General features: G+C 40.4%; 1 protein-coding gene across 3 annotated transcripts in view; it reads right to left on the bottom strand.

Moving 5' to 3' along the window:
- EPB41L4B (erythrocyte membrane protein band 4.1 like 4B) overlaps positions 1-24,618 on the bottom strand; it is a 171,982-nt gene that overhangs the window by 76,762 nt on the left and 70,602 nt on the right. For 2 of the 3 annotated variants that reach the window (XM_030490937.1, XM_030490946.1), the window contains exons 7-15: positions 21,562-21,682; positions 20,830-20,917; positions 20,215-20,303; positions 19,460-19,529; positions 19,118-19,287; positions 18,911-19,020; positions 16,879-16,909; positions 16,351-16,384; positions 15,243-15,310 (exon numbers count right to left, since the gene is read on the bottom strand). In XM_030490937.1, the coding sequence (XP_030346797.1) occupies positions 15,243-15,310; positions 16,351-16,384; positions 16,879-16,909; positions 18,911-19,020; positions 19,118-19,287; positions 19,460-19,529; positions 20,215-20,303; positions 20,830-20,917; positions 21,562-21,682 (781 nt within the window). Of the gene's footprint in view, positions 1-10,993; positions 12,438-15,242; positions 15,311-16,350; positions 16,385-16,878; positions 16,910-18,910; positions 19,021-19,117; positions 19,288-19,459; positions 19,530-20,214; positions 20,304-20,829; positions 20,918-21,561; positions 21,683-24,618 lie in introns of those variants that run through there. The other variant, XM_030490957.1, reaches the window with a different exon arrangement.

Below are 24,618 nucleotides of genomic sequence, written 5' to 3'. Positions count from 1 at the left end.
TAGCTGTTTTTTACTTATTTTTCTGTTCTTCTACTGTCTTAAACCTAGAGACTTGAGACTTTTCCCCTCAATGCATCTTTTTGCCATTAACTTTTCTTTCTATTAATAGCTTCTGTCTGGCTTACCTGAAAAGATAATATGCTCATGCACCCTCCACAACCCATTGATTTATTCTCAACTTTCAATGAACCAACTTTCTGACTGTATCCTAAACCCTCTGGGTTTTTATACTTGCTCCCTGGACATTAACTAATGCTCTCAGACTATGTGCATACATGGACAGGTATCAGTTTTCATCCTACCTCTTGTATTTGTCTTTTGGCCCTCCTAGTATGTCAATGTTACATCTTTGTTCTACCTTTTAATAGTCTATTGGCTGTCCTGCAGGCTTTCTCTTTTTCCTCTGTTATTAACTTGCGTAGTTTTCTCAACAAGCTCCAGCTGCTTCCTATACAACCAACTCCTGTCCTTCCAGTAAAATGAGGCAGGGCCCCACAAGCTATTATGTAAAGGAAGAAAACATTTCTTCTTTCTCTGTTCCTCCCTTTGGCAAAGCACTCCTGAGGATTCTGTTACTGGAGGCTGAACCTTCAAAAAGATGCTCAAAGTTCACAAGACACTTGGTATTGCCTTTAGCCTCTATCTCCTGTAATTACTCTCTTCTGACCAAAATGGCAGCATATTGAGGAACAGGGCAAATAACATGTATTTTCTGACTACTTTTTCCATGTTCTTAATTTACATTACTAGTCCTTTATCCTAATTTTATACTCCTTGCCCTTTGCTTAATAGCTATTTTCAGTTGACATTCTTGTATTTCACGTGCTCCAGCCATCTACTGCCTCACCAAATCATATGTCTAGTGTACAAGTCACACATACAAGTGTTCAGAGATCATAAAAAAGTGGGGAACAGAAAGGTGCTTGAAAGTCTGAATTATCCACCTTTCATGTGAAAACCAAACTAAGCAGGCCAATGTTACCCTAACTGGTTGGCTGAACTGAGCCTTCAACACCTTCACTAGCAGAGGCTCCATGACCTCTCTGTGCAATCAATTTCAGTGTCTTGCCATGCCTACACTTACTTCCTTTGTTTATCCTGTCTCCTTTACTGCAATTGAAGCCTGCTATTTCCTCTCTCATCCATCACAGACACAGTGAACAGGTTATTTCTTGCTACAAACCTGTGTTTTTGAAAATGGCTCTTCACATCTCCCTTCAGAGTCTGAAGAGCTCCAATTCCTTCAGTTGCCCCTCATAGATCACACGTTTCCTACAGCTCTGATGCATCTTGTCATCCCCATCTGCCCAACTGGCTCCTGTTCTGCTCCAGTATGTGGTGCTCAGAACTGGGTACCACATTCCAGCTGAGGCCTTGCAAACGCATTGCAAAGAGGAAGGGTTGCTTCCCATGTCCTACGGGACCTGATCTTGTTGATACACTGGAACTTGACATTTACTTCTTCCTAAATAGCCTGGGGTCATTGATTCATGTTGATCTTCTGATCCTGAAGAATGCCAGATCCGTTCCTAAAAACTGGCCAGGCTTCCACCCTCCACAACCTCATCTGCGAAGCAGGGTACGCCTACCTAACAGCACAAACATATAATCCCTCCTGGGCTGTGTTCTAAACTTTCTCATCTGCTAAGATCATAACCCATCCAGGACTTTTCTCTCAACCACAACAGGCCTGGTGCGAGAAGACTTCCCATTTTGGTGTAACCTGTGAGTAATAGAGATTTTTTTAAAACAGTAATTGCCTTTCCATACCACCCTCCCAACTGCCAGCCTCATTCTCCGTGTAGAACATAACTATGTAGCCCTGCATAAACATCTTCCACCTGCATCCCAGAGATGGTTTACTCCTGCACCCTGTCCATGTCCCCTTCTTCCACACTCTTCCTGTAGGCACCTCCCACCTGCCTGAAGTTACACTTGGGAGAGCAAATGGTGGGGCTTTCTTCTGTCCTCTCCTGGTAGAGCAACAGCAGAAAGCAGGCTTAAACTACCGTGCCTCTTGGATGACTCTGCATTGAGTTTGGACCCTCCCTGCTATAAGCTCAAAAGTGGTTTTAAAAAACATCCCAGGTTTCTAGGTCTGGTTGTAATAAATAACCTTCCACAATCACCACATCCACCTCTATTCTTCGCTTTGAACACTGCTTCTGCACTGAACCACTGCAATTTTCTGATATTTAGCAACCCTCAAGCTTTACACAAACATCTTCACAACCCCTCTCAATCCTCCCCCATCCGCAGCTCAGAGCAAGCCTCATGGTGATTTGTGCAGCTTTTGGCAGCTAAAATCCACATTGTAGGCTTCCTGCTGAATGCATTGGGATGCTCCCCCCAGCCACAACATTCCCTAATAGGAGACATTTCACCCATCACCATAATGTAACAATACCTTCTCCAACATCGAAATGGGCTTTAGATGTGCTCCCAAATGGCCATCAGTGGATTGGTTAAAGCGTACATTAACATATATGTGTATCAATGTGTGCACATGGAGAGGCTCTCAAGTGTAAGGAAAGCAGCCACTGCACGTGAAGCTTCAATGTGGCAGCTGGGGATGAGATTTAACAGCTATGTTAAGCCAAACATTCATTTTTGTGCTCAGTCTCACCCTTTAAGGGAAGAAACACTTTGGGTTTATTCCCTGCCCATGCTTCAAAAGAAGTTAAAACCATCCAAATAACCTTAACTGAATTTTTAGCCAAACTTGCTTTAAATGCATTTAGAATCTCACACACCTTTGTGTTGCTAGAGCACATAAAGCAGCACAGAGCACCTAGGAACTTCACATACTCTGGAAATTTCCCTGTGGAGAGGAATGAAGAGGCAACAGGGGGATAGGAGGGTGGTATTCTGGGTATTAATTAATAGCCAGAACCATTGATTGAAGCAAAAGACTTTGAGAGAAGCCAGCATTGTACAAGAGGGAATGCAGACCATGGCAGAAACACTGCTTATAAAGAGAGAGGATGAAGTTTCATTTTGCAGCCAAGGACTGGACATATAAAAGCAATGAGTTCCTAAGCAAAGGAGGATTGGGATCACTAAAACCAAACCTATGCCATTTTTCCTCCCCACACACCATGTAACCAAGACCTTTCTACTGGCCAGAACTGGTTTCCAAAACCGTGAGAAGTGTAACTAAAGCTGACTGAGCTGTTACGTTTCCATGCTCTGCCCTGACATCACCAGATGACCAGAGAGCTGGCCCATTTGCTTCTAATAGGAAAGGCCTGGGAATACGTGTCGCAGCTTTCTCTCCCTGCTGCCAGGGATGATCAGCAGTCCCCATCCACTCCTAGGAACACCTCAGAAAGCGGAGTGGGCAGCCAGCAGCCTTCTCCTAGACAGACAAACCAACCTTGGGAGGAAAGAGAAAATGACCATGAAGAACTAAGTGTTCAGAATGGTGACAGAGAGAATTTCTCATGTAGGAGATAGAAGTATATGCACCTTAGCTCAGCACCCTGTACTTCCTGCAGTACAGGGTGCTGAACCAAGTTTTGAAGCAGGAGTAATCTGGAATTCTCCACAAGAAGAACACAGCCTGCAGCAAAGCATGCTCTAATAAAATACCAAGAAACAAATCTTGGCTCGACAAAGCCATTGTCCTCACAGATTTCACCTTCTCTACATAAAGATGCTTCTCTACATAAAATGCTGCCTTGCAAAACTGTCGCACAAATATGCCCATGAGGAACTAAACTTGCTTTTTCTTCATTTACAAATGGTTTTAATTTATAATAACGATAGCTAATGATATTTAATCACCTGTCAAAAAAATTCATTGTTCCCGATGTCCTTGCAGATGAGAAAAACTCTGAAAAGCAGATACAAGATTTCCTAAACCAGACTAAATCCTACCCCAAGCCAGCGCTGCTTTCCCCTTTCAGTCACAGGCAGACAATGTACGCCTGTCCTTGGGAAACAAAACAGCTCAGAGTGGCTAATCCAAGAAAAATAACTCAGGTTAAAATAGGAGAAAACCAAGAGAGGCCTCTGAGACAGCCTGTAGCTGATCTTGGGTTGCTAAGCATGCTACAGCCTTTCCTACCACTTCCCCCATTAAATAACTCAGGTCCTGTGAGCTAAGCACATCTGCCTGTCTCTCCCCTACTCACTATGACATACCTACCAAAGCACGCAGACAGAGATGCAGACATGGGCCCAAGACTTAGCCAACAGAGGAGAACATGAGAAACCACGGGATATGACAGAAGTTGCTGCTGGACATAACAGATGGAAGTGTAAGCACTTAGCAAATGTTACAGAGCATGTCCTGAAGGATTGCCGGATTTCACAGGTAGTTATAGGAGAGCTACATGAAAAGTGGCCAAAGAGCACTAAAGGGGAGTATCAGGGACTTTTTGGTGAGAACCATGCAAGGCCAGCCCTGCCTAGGAAACCGTATCAGTTAATACCCCATAACTACCTAGGTAGCCTTAGGAAATTTGGGTTTGGACTTAGCAAAACCAGGAGCAATGCGGAGGAAAAGCAGGGATAACTCTGAGGAGACAAGGGAAGGGAATGTTCTTCCTTGTGTGCATCAGGGAAGAACAAGCCACATGTAAGGAAACTGCTAGTCAGTATGCTTGACTGGTCAAGCCCCAATCACGGCAGTCCAGGCCATCTTCTTAACCGCAGTCTTTATTTTCTTTGGGAGTGTATGCAGAACAGGATTGAGCTCTCAGTGCTGTCCCAGGTCTGTGTGCTGCTGTTTGTGTCAGTGGGTGCTGGTAAAGGCACTGCTCTCCACCTCTTTTGCTCTGCGTGGCTGGATGAATGTGTGCTCTATGTGCGTTTACATCTCTGGAATACATGCTCAACATTTCTGCAGGTTGGGCTTGGAAACTAGGAAACTACAGCACCTCACATCTTGCAGATTAGGAAGGTGAAATCACTTTAGCCTTAAAGCCAGTTCACTGGATTTGGCTTCCCTTAACAATAAGTTCCCACCTTACAAAATCTCCTTTCTGTCTCTGTCCTTACAAAGCTGAAATACCTTGAAAAAAACCCATGTTTTTAAATAAATTAATCAAACTGTGTGTCATACTTCTAAAATATCCAGATTCTGAATATTGCTAACGTCCTACTAAGAAATACATGGTCTTCCGAATTTTCAGTAATTGCTGTAACTTTAAAGCCCAGCATGAACATAACTGAACATATCTGACACTATTGCCACACCAATGACTTCAGTTTAGGTTATAGATTTTTGTCTTTTTAACATGCTACCAGTGAAGCCAGTTAGCTGCTCAGCAGACAGCCTTAACAGGTTAAGGTAATACAAAAATCAATCATTCAGCACAGCAAAGGGTTTCTTATTTACAAATTTGCAACCTGTCCCATCTCTGCTCTCACTGCAACACTTGGGCAACTCACCTGAGTTACAGCAAGAAACCGTTCGCTTTATCTTAAAAGCAATTATCAGATGTTTTTTAAAGTCAGAAATGGAGAATAAGAGAGACACTTTAAATACAACAGTAGAATCTGAAAATGAGTGAATACAAATGGAGGCCTCCTGGGCTCAAAATTTTGATAGAGAAGCAGCATCCAGTTTCACATTCAAGTTTCTTGAAGCCTTGCTTCTGATCAGCCTTGTTTATTGATTCAGTGAGCTTCAGGTGCTGAAGACACAGACGCTGAAGTCTCAAAGCTCCCTTGCCTCCTTCATTCCTCTTCTCCATTCCCACGGTCTCTAGCAGACTTCATTGCTTTTCCTTCTCCAGTTCCTCTCATTGCACATTCCACTGTAAAACTCTGCTTCTCATAAACCCTTTTCTTTCCCTGCTTTTTTTTCCTGAGCTTTTCCTTCCTGTTTGATTCCTGCACATCTACTGATGAGAAAGACTTGGCTTGAGGAACAACCCATGCTGGCGTTGCTGCTTGCCAGCGAGGCCTCAAAATTCAGGGGCTTGGCCCCTGGAGATGAAACGAAACACAGCCACTGTGTCATCTGTTTAGCTACTCAGCTCATTGCTACCTCATTACACAATTTAGAGAGCATTGGAGATGCGCTAGTGCTTTGTATTTCTACTTCTCTAAGGTTCTCAAAATTGCAGAAATCAATGGCAGGGAAACCACTGTGGTTATAATTTCAGCACAGGCCTGTTATAGGTTAGGAGGAAAAAAATTATTAGCTTCTTATATGGAGTTTAATTGTATCAGATCAGTGCTTCCTACTACTAAGTACGGCTGCTTCTTTCATTTTCTTCAGGGCACAGAAAGTAAAAGATATTTTCACTGCCTCATTTGAAAAAAAGAAAAAAAAATCTGTTTTTATAATCCACCAACATAAGACATTGTTAAGGCAGGAACTCTACGTTTTTCAAACTGTTTCCTATATGAAACATCTGTTCTTGCTTAATCCAATACATCTTCACCTTTGATATGATGAGCTGCAGGTTTTGTTGTTTGACAGTTGAAAGTTGAAGGTCGTATCACTAGTGCTAGAAAGCAGGAAGAGGAAAAAGAAAAGGGGAAAGGAAAAACCAAGCCTATTACAAACTAAAAGACAGAAAGTACAAAAAATATCCAAAATGGAAATGTAATTGTGGTGGCAATTTGAAAACACAACCCGAGGGGCATTTCCACTGGTTCCCCAATAGCCTTAGCTCAACATTTATCTTAGTTTTAAATTGGCATATTTCTCAGTTCTCAGAAGGTGTAATGACTAAGGCAGGTCATCATGAATGCTGCTTCTGCTAGAGTTGAAAATGAACTAGATTTCTTCTGAAAGACACATGCAACAGATCATGGAAGAGAAGATGCCACCAAACCAAAAGTAGCCCCACAGAGTTAAGAGAAAGCCAGTAGTCCAGAAACACAAACCAAAGAAGTAACACTGGGTCTAAGATATCAGGCTGGTGGAACTTCTCATCTTCATCAATCTGTGTGCCAAGACTGCCAAGATTGTATCTGAAAAAAAAAAATTAAAACACCACCACCATCTTTAGGAAACGTGGATGGGAAATACAGTATTAAAAAAGAAAAAAAATAATAAAAATCCAATACTTTTTCCTCCTGTCAAATTGAAGGTATAATGCATTCAGAAATTAAAAGCAATATGCAAGTTATTACAAGACATGCTTTGCATTTTCTGTAGCATGCACCTACTAATACTAATACACGCAGTGGGCAGTGCACAGAGAGGCTCGACTTGTGAACTTCACAAACTAAGTTTAGATCAATGCTCATGAAACCAACTGTTTGAAAGTAAGTTGTTTTGCTTTAAAGGAGTCATGAAACAGTCATAGCAGTTGAGAGCAGCATTTAGTCTGCAGCAGCTTATTACTGGAAATGACTCATATCAAGGGAGGTCTCCAGCTGAATCAAAGTTTTCACCTGTTCTTTGTGATGCTGTGGCAACAAAAGCACAGCACATATACTCAGAAAGGAAGCAGATTTGGCCAGGCACTTCAAGGAACAACAAACCGTACATTGGAAAACAAGTGAAGCTGAAAAAGGTCTTCATCATTTCCATAGGCTGCTTTGCAATGTACTGCAAACAGGCAGTTAGAAAAGTGTGGTCCATCCCTTTACATGTTTTTTGTTATTACTTGACTAGCATTGGCTTTGGTCCACAAGCTTCATCTTTCTATGTGCCTGGTGCCAGGTGAGCAAGGACAATTGGTTTCCTGCAGGCCCTTCGCCCACTAAAACTCAGGAGCATGCACAAGGGCATCGTGTTTTTCTAAGCATTTGCATTACGACTATAGAGAATAGTATTTATTCTGAAATGGCTCAAAACCTTGATCGTCACACCGTAGCACAAGTTTGGTTAGGGTGCAAGAGGCTTTGACCAGCAAAATGCTAGTTCAAGTTGGCTTTCAAAGCAGATTTTGTCAGGGCTAGCACAGGTCTTGACAAAAAGCCAGGGTCCTGGTGGATCAGCCCTCCAGACAACGCACACAGTCTGAGATCGATTTAGAAAAAATACAGTTCCTATTTTATGTCCATTAATGCCAGCTGATCTGCAGCAGCTCCGGCTCCAACAGTCTCTTTGGCTACCATCAGCAATGCTGCAGTGACAGCATCCCCCTCAAGTCTGCTGGTTCTCCTTTGCAGAGCATGAGGAAAACCACTCATCGCCAACAGTCTTTCCAGAGATCTGGTGTGTCAGGTTAGACGGATGCGTGCCAAAACTTCTCTCTTTTGAGCTAGCCAGCCTGCTAGATACCCAAACTCCAATGACTTGTGGAAAACCTCCTCTGAAAACAGATGATTGCAGTGCTGAATTGTCTTCCTCTTCCCCCTCAGAGGACTCCATCTAGCCAACTTCAATGCCTGAGCAGCAAGTGATATACCCGGTTTCACTTTTCCCTGTCTTAGATATTTCCCAGCTCGCTCTTTGCCAGCAGCTGAGTTCCATTCTCAAAATTACTTGCAAGCTCTAGCACTCTCTCTCTCTTGCAGGCTGAAGGCATCTTCTGCCAACACTCATCCCAGAAAGAAGGAAAAATAGCATTTTACATCATGAGGCCATAATATATGCTTTGTTCCCATCCACAATATGAGAAAGCAATCCTCCTTTTGGTCAATCTGCACGTGGGTTCACTGATTAAAGGGTCTGGAAGGACTTTTCAATTCTTCTCCTGAAGCGTGCAACCCCCCTGCTGCCGGCTTTGGTAATGCATTACAAAACCTGATCCCTTTGTTCACTTTGCTTGTGACTCCCATCAGCGAGAGAAAATAGCTGAAAATTAAAGTTTAAAGAAAAAGCCCACACCTAAAACAATTAACCAAAAGTGCCATCACTTTCAGTGTTGTATTTCGGTATTCAATATTAGTCATCAGTTTGCATGCCAGGGCCTGGTTGGGGCTGAAGAGCAATATATTTCAGCCCAAGTTACAGAAGTGGCATCACCCAGCTTTTCAATTCCCCTACCAGATCCTGGGGGACAGGACACAGGATTACAGAGTTATTACAGGGCAAAAGTAACCCCCGAGCAAATCTGAATCTACAGAGTGGAGAGCCAGGCCTGAGCTCTGCTGGGGAAGAACTGGTTTCCAGCTTTATCGAATGCAGCAGGAAGGATGCAAAGAGATCATCAGAAGATACCCTCAATCAAGAAGTATGAAGCAATTCTCCAGCACATGGAAGAATGCCACTGATTATAAGCTAGACTTCAGATCAATTCAATTTCCCAGATGCCTAGCACTGTACCTGCACATACCACCCTCCATCCTAATGCGAGGATAGTGTTTATCACCTGTAATCAGATTACTGAAGAGTTTCCAGGTGTGTGCTGGACTTGTAAAAAGACAATTTTCAGCCATGCACAATGAAACAGACTTCAGAATGGGATGGAGGAAAGTTTTGCACACAGGGTTCAACAGGGTAGCCCTGAAACATGCTTCTATTGGATTCAGAAGGCGTAGGTACCTTCTCAAGCAGTCTGAAGGGCTTTTTAAAAAACAAAACCAAAAACCAACTTCCCTGTGTATTTTAGAACACGTGTGTTGATTTCCTGTATCCAGCATGACTGCATAACATGCTCTTTGGTAAAAACTGTGTGGCATTTCATCATGAGTAACTCCTAGTTAAAAATCATTCAACATAACATATAATACTCAACATACCGGGGCTATCAAGTCCCTGGATTGAGTTTGTGCATCTATAAACACCAGTGCCTTCCTGTAGCAGCATCAAATTTAGGATGTAGTATCAATTTATATTGCCAGAACTTTCCCAGTGTTTTGATTTTAAACAAAAGGTGCTACTACATTTAACAGCAAAGTTAACCAAACATTTCTACCTTTCCTTCTCTCTCCCCACGTAATCTGGTTTCACCTGCAGTGTTCTGTGTTGCTTCAAAGACAAAATTGAATTCCTAACATCACAAGGCCTGTATTAGTCACTTGTTAAAAACAATACTTTGTCAGTAATGAGTGTGCTAATTTTAGGAAAGCCAAAGTGCTTTCAATTTAAAAGCTACTTATTTGTACTACTCTGTTCAGATGGATACTACCCGTATCCACCTTTGTTCAGGTGAGGTTACGCTGCACAGGCCAGTCATAGCAGTGCTGGGGTAGGAGAGGAAGCAGGTAGAATATATACTCCCCCTCTTCCCAACTGTATCCCAGCCCATTTGATGCAAGAAGCCAACTAAGACTAGAAGCGAGGAACGACAGAGAAATTGATCTCTTCTTACCCATTCTGATTGCTCAGTGCTTTGGGCTGCTACAGAGATTTCTGCACACAGCAAGGAGGATGTGGGATGAAAAAGTAACAGGGGAACGCAGAGTGCATGAGCTCCTTCTCCAAAGAAGCAGAGTGACAAGTGCTTCCCTCAAGGTGACACACACAAACTGCAGAACACGAGTCCCACAGGTGTTCTTCACCAGTGGGCAGACCTCCTGCATGAGGCATTTTAATACCTAAGTATCAGTTAGGCCTTGTGCTGTCTTTTCTTGACATCTGTCAGGGAGATCCCTCATTCAGTGCACCTTCAGCAACAAATCAAACCACAGGGAACAGCACATGATGAGGAGGAACACTGACAACAAGCCACAGAGAAGCCAATGCAGTTATATGACAAGAACAATACTGTATTATGACGTAGGAGTGTGAATCACGAAGCAACAATGCTCCACTTTAATGTGAGTATTCAAGAAAAAAAAAAAGCCTCCTCCAGAGGGCATTCAGAGCAGCAGCTAAACTAGGCTCTTATTCCAACAGTTCCAGCAAAGTTTCTCGTCCTTCCTTCCTTCCCTACATAAACCACTACTGAACAGAGGGAAGAGTAGCCTGGGGAAACTGAAGTCAGCCTCTGTGATTACCCAACTCAGGCCTTACTCTGACATCATCACATCTTACTGGCACAATTGCTTAATGTTTTCCCCCTCTACAGACTGCACTGAAAATGTTGATCCAGCACAACGTTACTGATGCCAGGGCAAAACAGGTACAAGCATAAGCTCTATCATATCTACCCACCCTCCCCCCAAATCCTTCACAATTAAATAATGCATCATAACCAGAACAAGACTGAAAATTTTTATTTGTACTTAGCACAAACAGGAAAGATCAAAACAAATATTAAAAGATAGCATTTGTAAACAAACATATTTCACAAAAAGTAAAACACTATGAAATTTGCTCTAAAAAAAAATCCAGTTATAGCCATTTATAAATGTGTATTTATCAAAATCAAGTAAAAAACTACTTCATTTTTAAAATATCCCAAATGAAGATTCATTCCAACAACTTCAGAGAGACCACAGAGGTAAGGCCTAATTAAAACAGATGCATGAGTGAAGATGGCACTATGATTTCCAATTTAAAAATAAGATAAAAAAATAATAATCGGCAAGTGATCAAAATACCAGCCAAACCTATTTAAAGACCTAAGTTTGTAAAATATACATTCAACTTGCAAACATCTAAACATCAAAACTTTATAAAAATAGAGCTATTTCACTGGATTGTCCTCATCTTGAAGTGTACCGATTATGAGCTGTGTTTTTGAATCCACTCAAAGAGAAGTTATCAGTAGGTAGTTTTATGCGATTGTATAGTTCACTTCCATAATCACATTAAAAATAAGAAGACAGCAGCACCCTTTTAGCAAGGATTCATTTTTAACATTCTTGCCTTTATAGCAGCAGGTATGGTTTTGGGGAATGCTATCAATATAATCAGTAAGTCCAAAAATGAATACACATACTCCATGAAGTTTATTATAGTGTTCTTTCTCCATACTTGTTTTTAAGTTAGGCAAGTACCTCTATTTTTGCCACAGAACACAAAAGATTAAAAGCAAAAGACACCCAAACCTATGACTACCTCAGTAGGCTCCCTTTGTTGATGGTCCACAAGCTAGTTTGATTGCCAGTGTGAATTCTGTTTTTTTCTTCCTCCAAACTCCTACTTGCATGTCAACTACAAAGTTTTCTCAAAACTTCATGTATTAATCTGACTCAAAAGAAACAAGGTAATAAAAAAAAATAACTGAGGCACAAAGGGCTGATCTTCACCAAACAGGCGGAGGGTCACAGATTCCAAAGTATAGTGGAATGTAAATCCCCAGAATATTTCTGGTCTAGGGGCACTGGAAATTCTCATCAGCTTTCACAAAAGTTTTTTCAAGATTTTTTTTACAAAGATATGGAAAATACTTTTCCCAAGAATGTCCATGAACACTAAACAAGGATGGATGTACATACAAAGACACACACATTATGCACAATACACTTTGAACGTACTGCAGACAGACAAGGACCATGGAATGCAATGATCGTCTGAGATGCAGGTGAAATGAAGATGGCGTTTTCAGAGTGTCGTCATGAGTTTATCCTGGTACACCATGCTTTGGACGCCTCCTAAATTCTTCTGGTTCTGTTCCTGGATATATCGTAAATTGCTGTCCTCTCCACTTGTGGGGGGTTTCCAATATGGCCTGTCATCGTGATAGGGTGGCCTGTACCATTTGCACAGTTATTGGTTAGTGAGAGATGGAAGTAAACTTATGAGTGCTACACAGCAACATGAGTTCATCCAGAAAGCGCTAAACATGCATACAGTGGGATGGGCAGCTACCAGCAAGGGAGGGAATTGCTGACAAACCTATGTGTCTGATACAGAAGCCACTGAAGCAACTGGGAATCTTCAGCTGGTTTTGAAAGGCTTTGAATCAGAGCTCAGTCCTTAAAAACCCACTCTGTTTTCAAGTGTTACAGGCAAGTGTTGTGTATGACTGCTCCTGAATCCCAGAGGGATGGTGGGGAGGGAGAAGGAGGCTATAGGAAAACTAAATGCGAACAACAATCTAGTAAAATAAACCATATCATGCAAAAAAAAGCTGAGCTCATGAAAATATATACTTAAGGTCTAAAAAATTAAAAAAAGCAATCCTATTAAGAATAAAAATTGCTCTTCTGTAAATATTGCTCCTCGCTCAGCACTGGTGCAGTTAATCACACTGAAGCAGCCTGTGAGTTACACAGTTGCGTTTTGTTAAGATGAACACCTAGAGTCCATAGTTAGTACCAGTATTTCTCTGTGACTGTAGTGAAACTAGCAAAAAGTACTAGGAGGAAAAATATTTTTTTCCTAATTTGTTCATTACTTATTGCTGCTTGGAGACATTAACCTCAACCACTCCTACAGAGTCTCCTGAATCATTTGTGTGCGTGTGTGTGTGTTGGGATAAATAACTAACTAAAAAAAATGTGAACAGTATGTAGGAAACCACAGTACTTGGGATTCCCTTACTACCAAACTGAAGTTGCACTTATTTTGGTAATTTTTATTATTTTTGTTTGTTATGATAGCAGATGCACAGGCAGGTTTAGATTTTACCTTTCTTAGATATCCTAAAGTTATATAATGACAAATGTTAACTGGAATGAATTTTCTCAGAAGACTGAACATTAAGTTAACCGCAAACAAACAATTTCACTGAAAGGATCTTACTAAGGAGACAGACGTAAATTCACACAGTACTTCACAAATCAATCAACAAAACACCCCATATATAACATCATGTATTGCACATGTATTTCCATTTCAGCCCTTGGCGTGTTCTAGACTTGCATGCCCAGCAGAAAGAATTTCATGAATCTGTGGTTTGATCTCGAGTTCATAGCTGAATGGATTAAGCTTTCTCAAATCAAGCTATCCAGAATGTGAAACATCCAACTCTTCCACTTCGACCCCAAGTTAGAACAACCTGAAGCTTCCACTTTAACCACGTATTTAAATGCTTCTACCTGACTGGGACGAAAATTCTGAGCACCTTTTCTACCAAGCTTGCACAACTGAGCTTTTATGTATGTTTTCTAGCCTTTCAAGCCTAGCTATAAAAAAGCCATTGTTCGTATTTCACTGACCTTAATCTTTGCCCAGGCATTGGAGGGGCTCAAGGGGGAGAACGTCTACACACATTACAATACATTATTGTGCTTATTTCAGTATCACTCTGCTCCAGGGTGAACTATTTGGCTATAAAATGTTACTGACTTGTATCATAAGTGAAGAAATCTACAAAAATTTCAGCAAAACCTCAAATGATTTATAAAATCATTAACCTCTCTCAGCAATCACTCTTCTGTAATGTGAAATTGTACATTTTAAACCACACACAATTAGAAGGACAAATAAACCCTAAACAGGAAGAATCTGGAACATGAAGCACAGGCAAAGTTAATTACCCAATTTAAAGTCTTCTGTTTGTAGCATAAATTTAGTATCTGCTTTACTGCTCTATGCTACAAATTCTGAGATGAAAATGAGTATGTCTGCTTCTCTGCCTAGTAAGAATTTCTAATAAGTATTTGCATTTTCCTGCATTCTCAGACTCGAACTTGGACCAAATTGTCTTTTCAACCATTTTAAGCTCAGACTCATCTCCAGAGCTTGCCTAAACTAAGAATGAGGTCTACCTATCCTGAAGTTAAACAACATAGAGATAAAAATGTAAGATGAATAGGAATAACAGGTATTGGTATTTTTCAGTCAAGACAGTGACTACTTGTCTAAAAAACTGAGTAGCCTAGAAAGGTTACTTTGTATTAGGATGAAATAGCAGCTGATTTTTATCATGTGTACATGCATAGACACATATCCACCAGCGGGTGCATGCCTCCACTGTGCATGCCACCAAGCTGCTTCTAACTCAGACTGAATTTCTTCCAAAATTTATTTTCACACAATTTTTCTCATTACTAGTTACAAAATAAAGTATGCCAGAAGATAACACAAACCACATACAGGAGTATTTTTGTGAAACAGTTCTCAAAAATTCCATATAATTTCAGTAACACTGATTATCTGGAAAGTGCCTGACACACTGTTCCATGTACATGTTATTTTTCCATATACATTTCTGCAAAAGGTGAAAAAAGTGCTGCAATGCAAGAATCTGTTCACTCATAACTTAACCTTACCCTAAAATTAGTTTCTTCCTTGTCTTAGAAGATTAAATACTGATCAAATTACAATTAGTTTTATTGATGCTACTGAGCACCTTCCCATCCAACATACTCCCTACAGAAATACACTGAAGTTGTATTTCAAATTCAGAATTTTCGTCAAGGAGCTTAGACCATTCCAAAGCAAAATCTAAATAGAAGTTATTTAATACTGCCTCTATGTCACATAAGTCTAACTTCTGTTTGCTTTTCATGTGCAGAAAACTGCCCAGTACATCCACCAAAGCTTCATGCCAACAGATTAAGATAACAAAAGAAGTAATCATCTCATTCACAAAGTGAAGATGGCTTACCTTACATTCACAGGTGTATGTGGATGCCAGTGTGGCTGAGCAGGAAGTATATTAGGATGATACTGTGGCTGCAAGTGAAAACATTGAACCTGGTTAATGAAAATCATATAAAAACTACCTATTCACATTAACTTTTTATTTTCCTGGGGCCATGAGGAACATGCTCCCTGTGGGCCCTAGAAACCCCACTGTTTCAGACCTTCTCCCATGCCATTAAGCATATACATGAGACTTCTTGGTGATGAGCTCGCTTGTTAGGGCACACTCATGGGAAAATGCAAAGAAAATTGCCTTTTTATTTGAGAGACAACCTGGCACATCTAGGGCTTCTCATAGAAAGCACATCAAAAGAATGTCAGCTTTAATCAAAGGTGGAGAGTGAAAAAGGTTATAACAGCAGTCTTCAGAAGGTCACCTATCTTTGGTGACAACATTACTCTCTTATGAGATCCTGAGGAGAAACAGTGAAACAAAATCACTAGTGAGGCTTTTAATAAAAACAAGTATTAAGACTAAGTTCTGATGCACACACTTGGTTTGGATGAAAGCACAGCTTGCTTTCTTAGTAGCAATGACTGCTGGTATCATAGATGAAAACTGGGTAAGGTTTTTCCCTAAAGTGTATAAAGGAGCTTGTTTAAAAAAACCAACAAACCAACAAACAACCATTTGACCAGCAATGAACTCCTTAAGCACTGTGATGGGGGAGATAACTGAAACTTTGAACTTGTTGGCAGGGATCATCCAGTGTGGGAGGCTGCTATAGACAAAAACTTGCTCACAGAGCAGTCTCCTGGGGTCTATTATATTCACTGTCCCAAGGGCTTTAACCTGTGATTTCACAGAAAGGGTAGGGAAAGTGTGGCAAATGGAGTGTATTCAGCTTGCAGAGCACCCAAGAACACAGGGGAATATAGAAGAGTCCCTCCACTTTCCCTGTAACTCCCAGTGTGATGCTGTTCATTTCTGAACCTCCTCAGAGAATCCTACCCCAGAGTAAGGGAAGGGAAAGGGAAGCAAAACAGCTGTGGTAATTATAGAGAGCAAAAATATTTACTACTAAATAACAAAATGACAATATTCTCCTCAACAATTGTTATGCTCTTACCTGGTAGTTATGGACTTCAGGAGTATTTTTAGCACTAAAGGAGAAAGAAAATTAGCTTTTATATGATCAATACATCTATGCCAACATTTCCTATAGTTCAGAGTTCTATTCTTCAGGGAGGTAGTACAGTGAAGTAAAATTTGTATTCTTAAGGACACCAATATTTTATTCTAATATACACCACAGGAATTAAAGTGCAAGAAAAAGGGGTGCAAAATTTTTTTCTTCATTTTACGTTTATGAAGCAGGAACAAATAATGCTAGATAAGTTAGCTCAATAGCAATGAGAAGAAAGGAAATATGTTTTACTTTAGTCTAATTTCAAACACCAAAAGAAAATTAAAAAATGAAAGCACTTGAAGTCTCACAGGCAGTCCCCAAGAAGAATCTGGTGCTGCATAACGAGAGATCCCAAAGCAATTCATTCATCCCACACCAGAGAATTTGTTTTGACAAATCCTAATGCAGAAATGGTCTTCAGAATCCTTTTTGCCTGACAACAGCAATAGAGAGAACTTGAGCACTCACCACAGTTGTGCTGCTTTCACAGGATTGTTTGCTTAAAAAGAAATAAAACAAAAAACCTTAAGACGTGTGAAATATCAGTCATTCTGCAGCTATTGTGATTGGGATGTTATACTACAGTTTAAGCCAATCCTCATACAGACATGTTTGCACAAATGCGTCAATCGCAAGTATAGCCCTGTGCTTTGTAGCACTCTTGTGCGAGTACATTAAGTATGCGGGAGACACAAACCTCTGTTTCTGCAAGAGTCAAAGCCCATAAAAAAATACAGCAGTCAAGAGTATTTTTCCCAGATGTCACAAAAGGACTTTTGGCACATCAAGTTCTGCACAACCAGGACACTACTTCTTCACTTCGCTGTAGCTACCATGTCAGTTACACTGAGTCCCTTGAAAATCTGAAGCTAACCCTCACAGGAATTTTGCATCTTACTGAAACCAGAGTATTCCTGAAGCTGGTAATAGCCTGTGTCTTATTATAGTGAATGATGATAGCCAAAACAGCCCATCAGTTGGGAACAAGGGAAGGCACCAAGCAATCTTGAGCAACAAGGTCTTGGCTTGTGCTTTGGACAGGCTGGAAAGAACAGTGAAGAAGGCAGCTGTGAGTAACTGGGTTGTATCGTTTCTTTTTCCTGACAAACAGCATATTTTTCAAGAGCACTTAAAAATTGCTGAGTGATACAGCTGAAAATCCAAGCCTCTGCTGAATACAGAAAGTGGATGACAAAGTTAATGAGACACTGTAGAAGTCTCAAAGAGATTGAGCTAGGACAGAATCCAACGCTTGTGGGCTGCTACTAGGTAAGGACTCAATCATCTAAAAGCAGTTTTTGCATTAACTTAACAAACATACTGCTGAGTGCTCTGAAGGGAGATCATCTGGTTTTGTCAGAAGTTCTGCTTGGCTGCTGTGCACAGAGAACTAAACTGAGCATAAGCCACACTTTCACTCTTCTCCCCCCACTTCACAGACATAAGTGCAGAAGCACTGAGATATGACATACAACCTGCAGGTCTGACAGATGCTGTTATTGTAATCCATACTTCCACTTATGAAATCACCCACACTTACCATATAACTGACTATTATGTATCACATAACAGTATCTCACAAATTTAATGAATTTGCATTGCCATAAAAAACTGAGGGTACTAAAGGTGGGAGGAGGAGGTTATAGCCTCTAGGAAGCATGCCTGCTTGCTACGCTTTCCCCCCTATACATGAGAAATAAAAGTGCCCCCCGTAATACCACAAGGACTTTTCATGGAACTGAGGTTCATATTCTAGGAACACAAAGGAACGCAAAGACATCCTAAGGGAATGTAGGTCACCCTGCATCATGCAGCAACTACAGCTTCAACCTCAAGTAATACAGAATTTAGAAGGAGTTGTCTTGCACTGCTCCTTCCTAGGTTTTTCTACAAGGAATAAAAATCTCAGCTTCAGTTTTGAAGGAAAAATGACAAAAACCACAAGGGAAATCAATTCCTTGTCATTGTTTCCAAATTCAGCACATTTCAACTCCCAGAGAAAGCTATTTAAGGTCAGAGTCTGGATAGGTGGGTAACAAGCCAACACAGTCAGGAAAGTAGCAACAACTGCATAATGAGACTGCTCAATAACCTAAAACTGTTGGCTATATAAGCAAGTCAGCAAGCCTTTTGGATGCTGCTCCACTCTACACAACAAATGCGCTTCGTCAAAGGAAGTGTTATATGCTTTACTTCATTGAGTGTTATGCAACTTTTCTTTCCTGCTCACTGGAGCAACAAAAGAAACCATAGGTACCTCCCTCTCCATAGATTTGGGATGGAAGAATTAAGTGTAGACAGAGATTAAAGCCGGCAGATACGAACAATGGACTCCAACTTCAGAGAAAAAAAACACATGTACATCCTGATTTTTTAGGTGATCTGACATGTGTTTTCTTTTTATACTGTGGTACAGATTTTATGGTTGCAATATGATATTTATACGAGTTAACAGGACACCTTCATGACCAGTTCAGTGAACACAAGTACAAACACTTACCCTTAAAAGTTGAATGCCTTCGAGAAGGGTATCGCTTGCTGGGCCTTCTTTCAAATGTACTAGTTCTGCGTAACCTTGTCCCATGTGTTGCTTGATACTCTGTCCTTCCACTTCAAATACAGAAATAAACAAAGTTTACTACTGCCTTTTGCTGGATGCTGCTCCTTTGTATAAACCCAAATATATTGCTGTTACTTTGCTAAATACCTGAATCTGAAGCGTGATCCCAGCCTTATGAAGTCGGATCTGTTAGATTTACTATTTGCTGGGGCTCGCAATCTGAAGAAAGCATGGTGTTCCACTGCACACTTCCACAAATGTTTGCACGTTTTGGCACTGTCTAACCGGAAAACAAATGTGTGCTCTTGCTCTCTGCCCTAAATGCAGAAACAAAAGCTTTGGAAGTTGGCATGCATGGTATTAGTTATTATCCTTGGTAGGAGAAATACAGCCTGGGCCAACAGTGTGCTGAGCCTCTCTTTTGTTCTTACCAGCCTGAGCACACACCACACCCTGTTGGATCAGGCCCAACTAAGGGAAGAAAGTTACCTGTTCGTCATCTTCTACAACAACAAGTGTTAGCTTGCTCTTTTTAAAGTCCATTTTTGTGATTTTAGGCCTAAACACAAGAAGCAAAAAGAAAATTAATTGGAAAATGTCATTCTGCAATCTAGGACCATCCCCCAAAATGTATAAGGGATTTGAAATTCTGGAACACTTCAGGAATTGTAATGAAAGTTTGATTTCCTGGAAAGGTGGCTATTTTGTGACAGACGTTTCACATTTAGCCTGGGCAAGGCTCAGGAGAGACCTTATCACGCTCTACAACTATCTGAAAGAAGGTTGCAGTGAGGTGGGGGTCGGTCTCTTCTCCCAAGTAACAAGTGATAGGACAAGAAGTAACGGCCTCAAGCTGCACCAGAGGAGGTTTAGACTGGATATTAGGAAAAATTTCTTCACAGAAAGGGTGATCAGGCACTGGAACAGGCTGCCCAGGGAATGGTGGAATTGCCATCCCTGGAAGTGTTCAGAAACCATGTATATGAGGCCCTCGGTGACAAGGTTTAGTGGTGGTCTTGGCAGTCCTAGGGTAATGGTTGGACTTGATGATCTTAAAGGTCTTTCCAACCTAGCCAGTTTGAGAGTGGTATTTCTAAGCAGGCCAATTTACCTTTGGATTTAACCTTGATGTTTTAACCTTGCATATTCAATCTAAATTACAAAATATAGCCAAGATACCATTATGCAAAGGAGAAAAATTTCAGTATTTAAGCAGAAAGGAATGTAACACAAAAACAGATTACCAAAAGAATAGGCCTATTTTGTTGGCTCCTTCAAAGATCAATATGCCTGTTGGTGTCAGTCCAAGAGCATATTCACAACCATCTCTTCCCTGCAAGCAAGCACAGAATCAATAATCAATATGCCATTAGTAGTGTAAATCTGACTAGAGTAGTATCTCAAAATCAATAGGTTTTAAACTAAACAATAAGGTTTGCATTTTTTTTTTAACATTACAGAGCAGGAGAATATACATTTGTACTGGATGCAAACTGGCAGGTTTTGGCAATAGGAGGCTGCAGGGTGTCCTGCATGGGAGGGGGCTGTGTGCTGCCCATGGGAACAGCCCTACACTGACACTGCACCGAGGGGAACCTGTGTTTAAGAGCAAGCAGTAGCCACCAGGGGAAGGAGACACAAAAGGTAAAAACTGAGGGACATGGGAAAAGACATCTGGAAAGAGACACTTTGGGGGACATGGCTGGAGAGGCACTCTTGGGAGGAGCCCTGCAGGAGGTAGGTGCTTCTAAGGGACCACGGGCCACAGGGCAACCCACACCACCACAAGGACATCCCTAAGGTACTGACCCACACCAGGGCAGGAACTCCACAATAATAAAGTATCACATGGATCTTACCTTAACTACATGCATATCTACACCATACATTTCTAGCCATTTAGCTTTGTTCAAGTAGCACAATTCAGCCTGTGCCGGACTCTTCCCCCTAAGAACATAAAATTTATTTATATTTTATGGTATGTAATTTTTGTCAATTTAAAATGTTTCAGAATTTGTTCCCCTAATCTTTTTATCTGGGACCTCAATCTTAATGACACTGAATTTCAAGCTTAGCTTATGTTTTTACCTTCTTCCCTCCAAATGAAAAGTAAATCAGAGGGATGAAAATTGAAAAGGGTCTAAAATTGACAATAAGGATGAAAGCTCAGATAAGACAATCACTAAAATGTATCATATTTATTAACAAAACACAGGAAAAAGAATTTACTACTGCCCTGAATACAAAACTATGTGCAGATGTGTGAAAGAAGAAGGGAAAGAGAAAGAGAACTATTTCCAACATAAACAGTAAAAAGATCTGTTTAAACTGTTACAAAATCATCTAAAAAAAATGAAAAGAAATTGAAGCTCACCCACCAACTTTCCCTAAATTATTAGTTGCCATTTCTAGGGAAGGGGAGCGCTCAAAATCTATTTACAATACTTTTAAATCTATTTACAATACTTTTTAACTGATAAACATTATCACCATTTCACATCTGTTGAAGGGGTTCTTGTGGATGTATTTGACTTTGGAAGAGAAGAAAACCTCCTGTTCCTAGAGAGTCCACTCCCACACAGGTACCCTACCTGCACTCTTTCCACTTCTGAAAAATGTCAAATTCCATTGCTTCTGTCTGGTTTGGTGCAAACCTGAATTCAGACACAAGTTCTGGTGTGTGCTCTGGGTGCTCACACTCTCCCAGCTCAGCTGCAATTAACCAATTGAAAAGTTAAAAACAAAGATCATGAGATGATCAGAAACATTTAAGTCCATAATCTCCACACAGACAATAATGATGTAAGTAAGTTTCTAAGTATGTTGTAGAAGAATGCACTTGTGCTGATGTTGTAAGTTAACCTCCTCCCTGCAAACTCAAACCAGATTTTACAGCACAAATGAGACAAGTACATTTTCAGGAGCAGTGTAAGGTTATGGTAAAGAATTCTGACATTCAAGAATGCTAGAACTAAACCATCTTAACTAAAGCTGCTTCTTTGGATTTTAAAGCATTTAAAGGAAATGAAGTTTCTACTAAAAGCAAAAATCAATGTACTACTGTTTCAGAAGAGGTTACTTTGAAACTTCCTCTCATTGCGTACTTTTCATTCCAAAACACTTCCCATTCTATTGTATGCTTAGTTACGTTTCTGTTCGTGTCAGAACATGAAGATAATACCTAGTCTTAAGAAACCAGCGATAAAGTTGTGGGGTTCTTTTTAAAACCACAGTGGTGGTGTAATACTCAGACTAAGTAATTTTTAAGGAAAGAAATGCCAAAGCATTAACACAATTGAGGTGTCACTTTCTACTCAGTTGCTCAGGGCCTGATATCTTCTTTTCTAGGAGCAGAACACTTGCAAACTCTACTGAGCTCAGCAGAAGATGCAAGTGCTGAGCATCTCAGTGACTGATGCCCTTGACTGTCTTGTGCCTGCAACCTGCTTTGCTCCTGGCATCTTTTAGCTGTACAAAGAGGCTACAACGTTACTGCCTCAGCACTGAGACACAAACATCAGTGGCAAATACACAGTTCAGCAATACCACGTCACCCCCTGACATATGATGTGATTCCAAACCAGGCCTTTGTCAGTCAGTGTTTCTTGACTACTACCACCACCAGCAAAAAGAAAAAAAAAAAAAAAAAAGGAAAATAAGAGAAAAGGGAAAAGCAAAAGGAAAAAAGAAAAAAGGGAAAGAAAAAGGTTAAAAAAAGGTGAAGCATAGAGGGAAATAAAATAAACTCCCTTGAAGAAAACAGTTTTATTGCTTCACGGCAGTATTAGACATAACAGTTGTAAAAATTTAATTCACTGTCAGTCTTCAAAAATACCTAGCAGGATACATTAGAACATAAGAGGTTACATTCAAAATGCAACCTGTTGACCGATACACCTACTAGGTGGTTTTGACCACTTGAGCTTCGCTCAGACATTCAGCATTCCTGAGGATATTAAATAATTGAGTCAACCGATCTTCATCTCTAACTCTTTCCTCACACACATCTTTCTTTCTTCAACAGTATTCTTCCATGCTGAGTTACATTATTCTTATCTATACGTCCTCTTTAACAGAGTTATCTCAGCCCCGCTGCTGTTTCATCTAAGTGGGAAGCCTATTTAACACATGTGGCAAAGAATTACTGGCAGTCCAGTCTCCAGGCTGTAAGAGGGAGCCACAACACACATTCGCAAGGAGGACTTCAAGGGGAGGGAAAAAAAAAAAGTAAGAATCTGAAGCTGAATGTGTTGACAACCATCTAGGAAAAACATGGGAGATTTCTCTACTAGTTAACTGAGAGAGAAGGCGGGGAATGAAAGCTGACTGTGCCATAAAGAGGATGTGTAAGGACGAGAAGAATCATGAGTGTGTAGGACAAAAGATACACAGAGATGCTAGGGCAGAAGTATTAGGTACAAGAAAAATATCACCCTTGTTTCCCAATAGCTGCACTCACTGTTTATTCACTTTCAGGCAAACAAACTACGTCATCATTTCAATCTCTAAGAAATAAGTCTTAAGAGTAAGAGCCAGCAAGAGTCTCACCAGCTCCCTGCAGAGCGGAAGAAGGGGGAAAGCACAGGCTCAGTACAAGGATGCTCTCACTAGTGACTCTGCTGGTGGAATTACGACCCCTGAATGGCTCAGCAGCACTAACATTTTGCAACGCAAGGGCACAGTAGAGGACCCATCTCTTCATTTGAGGTTTTATGACAAAGTATTATGCTTTGGCATGCCCCTTGTCTGCTGTTTTCTTCTGGGGGTGGTGGCTTGTCACATAATGCATTTGCATACATTATCTGTATTCTTTAATGAGTAACTGCATAAACTGGGGGAAATATTTAAAAGTAAGTTTCTGAGAAAGGTTTATGAAAACCACAAAAACATGTTTATCTGTAAATATACTGTTGATTCTTTTACACAGAAGGAAGAAAAAGTTTTCACTATCCTGGGAAGATGTCTTACGATTAGAACTGAAAATTGGAGATCTGAGAAAATGTTTTCTTTTTGAGTTTAGTTAGAAGTTTCAGAAGTATACCCAGTTAAATAGGAAAGCCAAGTAAGACTAATGAGGTAGTAAAAAAGTTATTCCAACGGTGACAATTCAAGTTTGACTACAAGCTTTCTGTAGATAATCCCTAGGCGAAGTATATGATTATGTATCTGCTTCACCAGTTACCCCTACTGCAAATCAATGTTACTTGCTACAGAATTTCCTCATAGGCCTGGCAACAAACTAACAATTGATATTTGAAAGATGATTCACACAAAACACCATCCTTGGAAACTGTTGCTTGAAACAAAGAAAGAATTACTGTAATGGAACAACTTTGATGATAAAGAAAACGTATGAAGTTTAAAGCTGTCCTGTGAAAAGAAAAGGCTTTTCTTTCAGAGGCCTTAGCCTACCAATTCCTAAATAGCCATTTGTAACTTCTTCACTTTCAGGAAAGGCTCACTAAGGAGCAAGATTAGATTTTACAGGGTAAATGTAACCTGCTGAGGAGGGAGTAATCATTCGACATTTCTTAAATCTCTTCTGCTTAATTAAATTTCCAATGTCAGTAAAATGTATTAAATGTTATATCAAATGTTACTTATAGCATATGTCAGCAGAGATATTACATTAGTTGAAATAATGAAAA

Source organism: Strigops habroptila, chromosome 1 (genome assembly GCF_004027225.2).
Source record: "Strigops habroptila isolate Jane chromosome 1, bStrHab1.2.pri, whole genome shotgun sequence".
In the NCBI taxonomy this organism is placed as follows: domain Eukaryota; kingdom Metazoa; phylum Chordata; class Aves; order Psittaciformes; family Psittacidae; genus Strigops; species Strigops habroptila.
The sequence above is the reverse complement of the archived record's forward strand: the minus strand, read 5'-3'. Positions and strand labels throughout refer to the sequence as shown.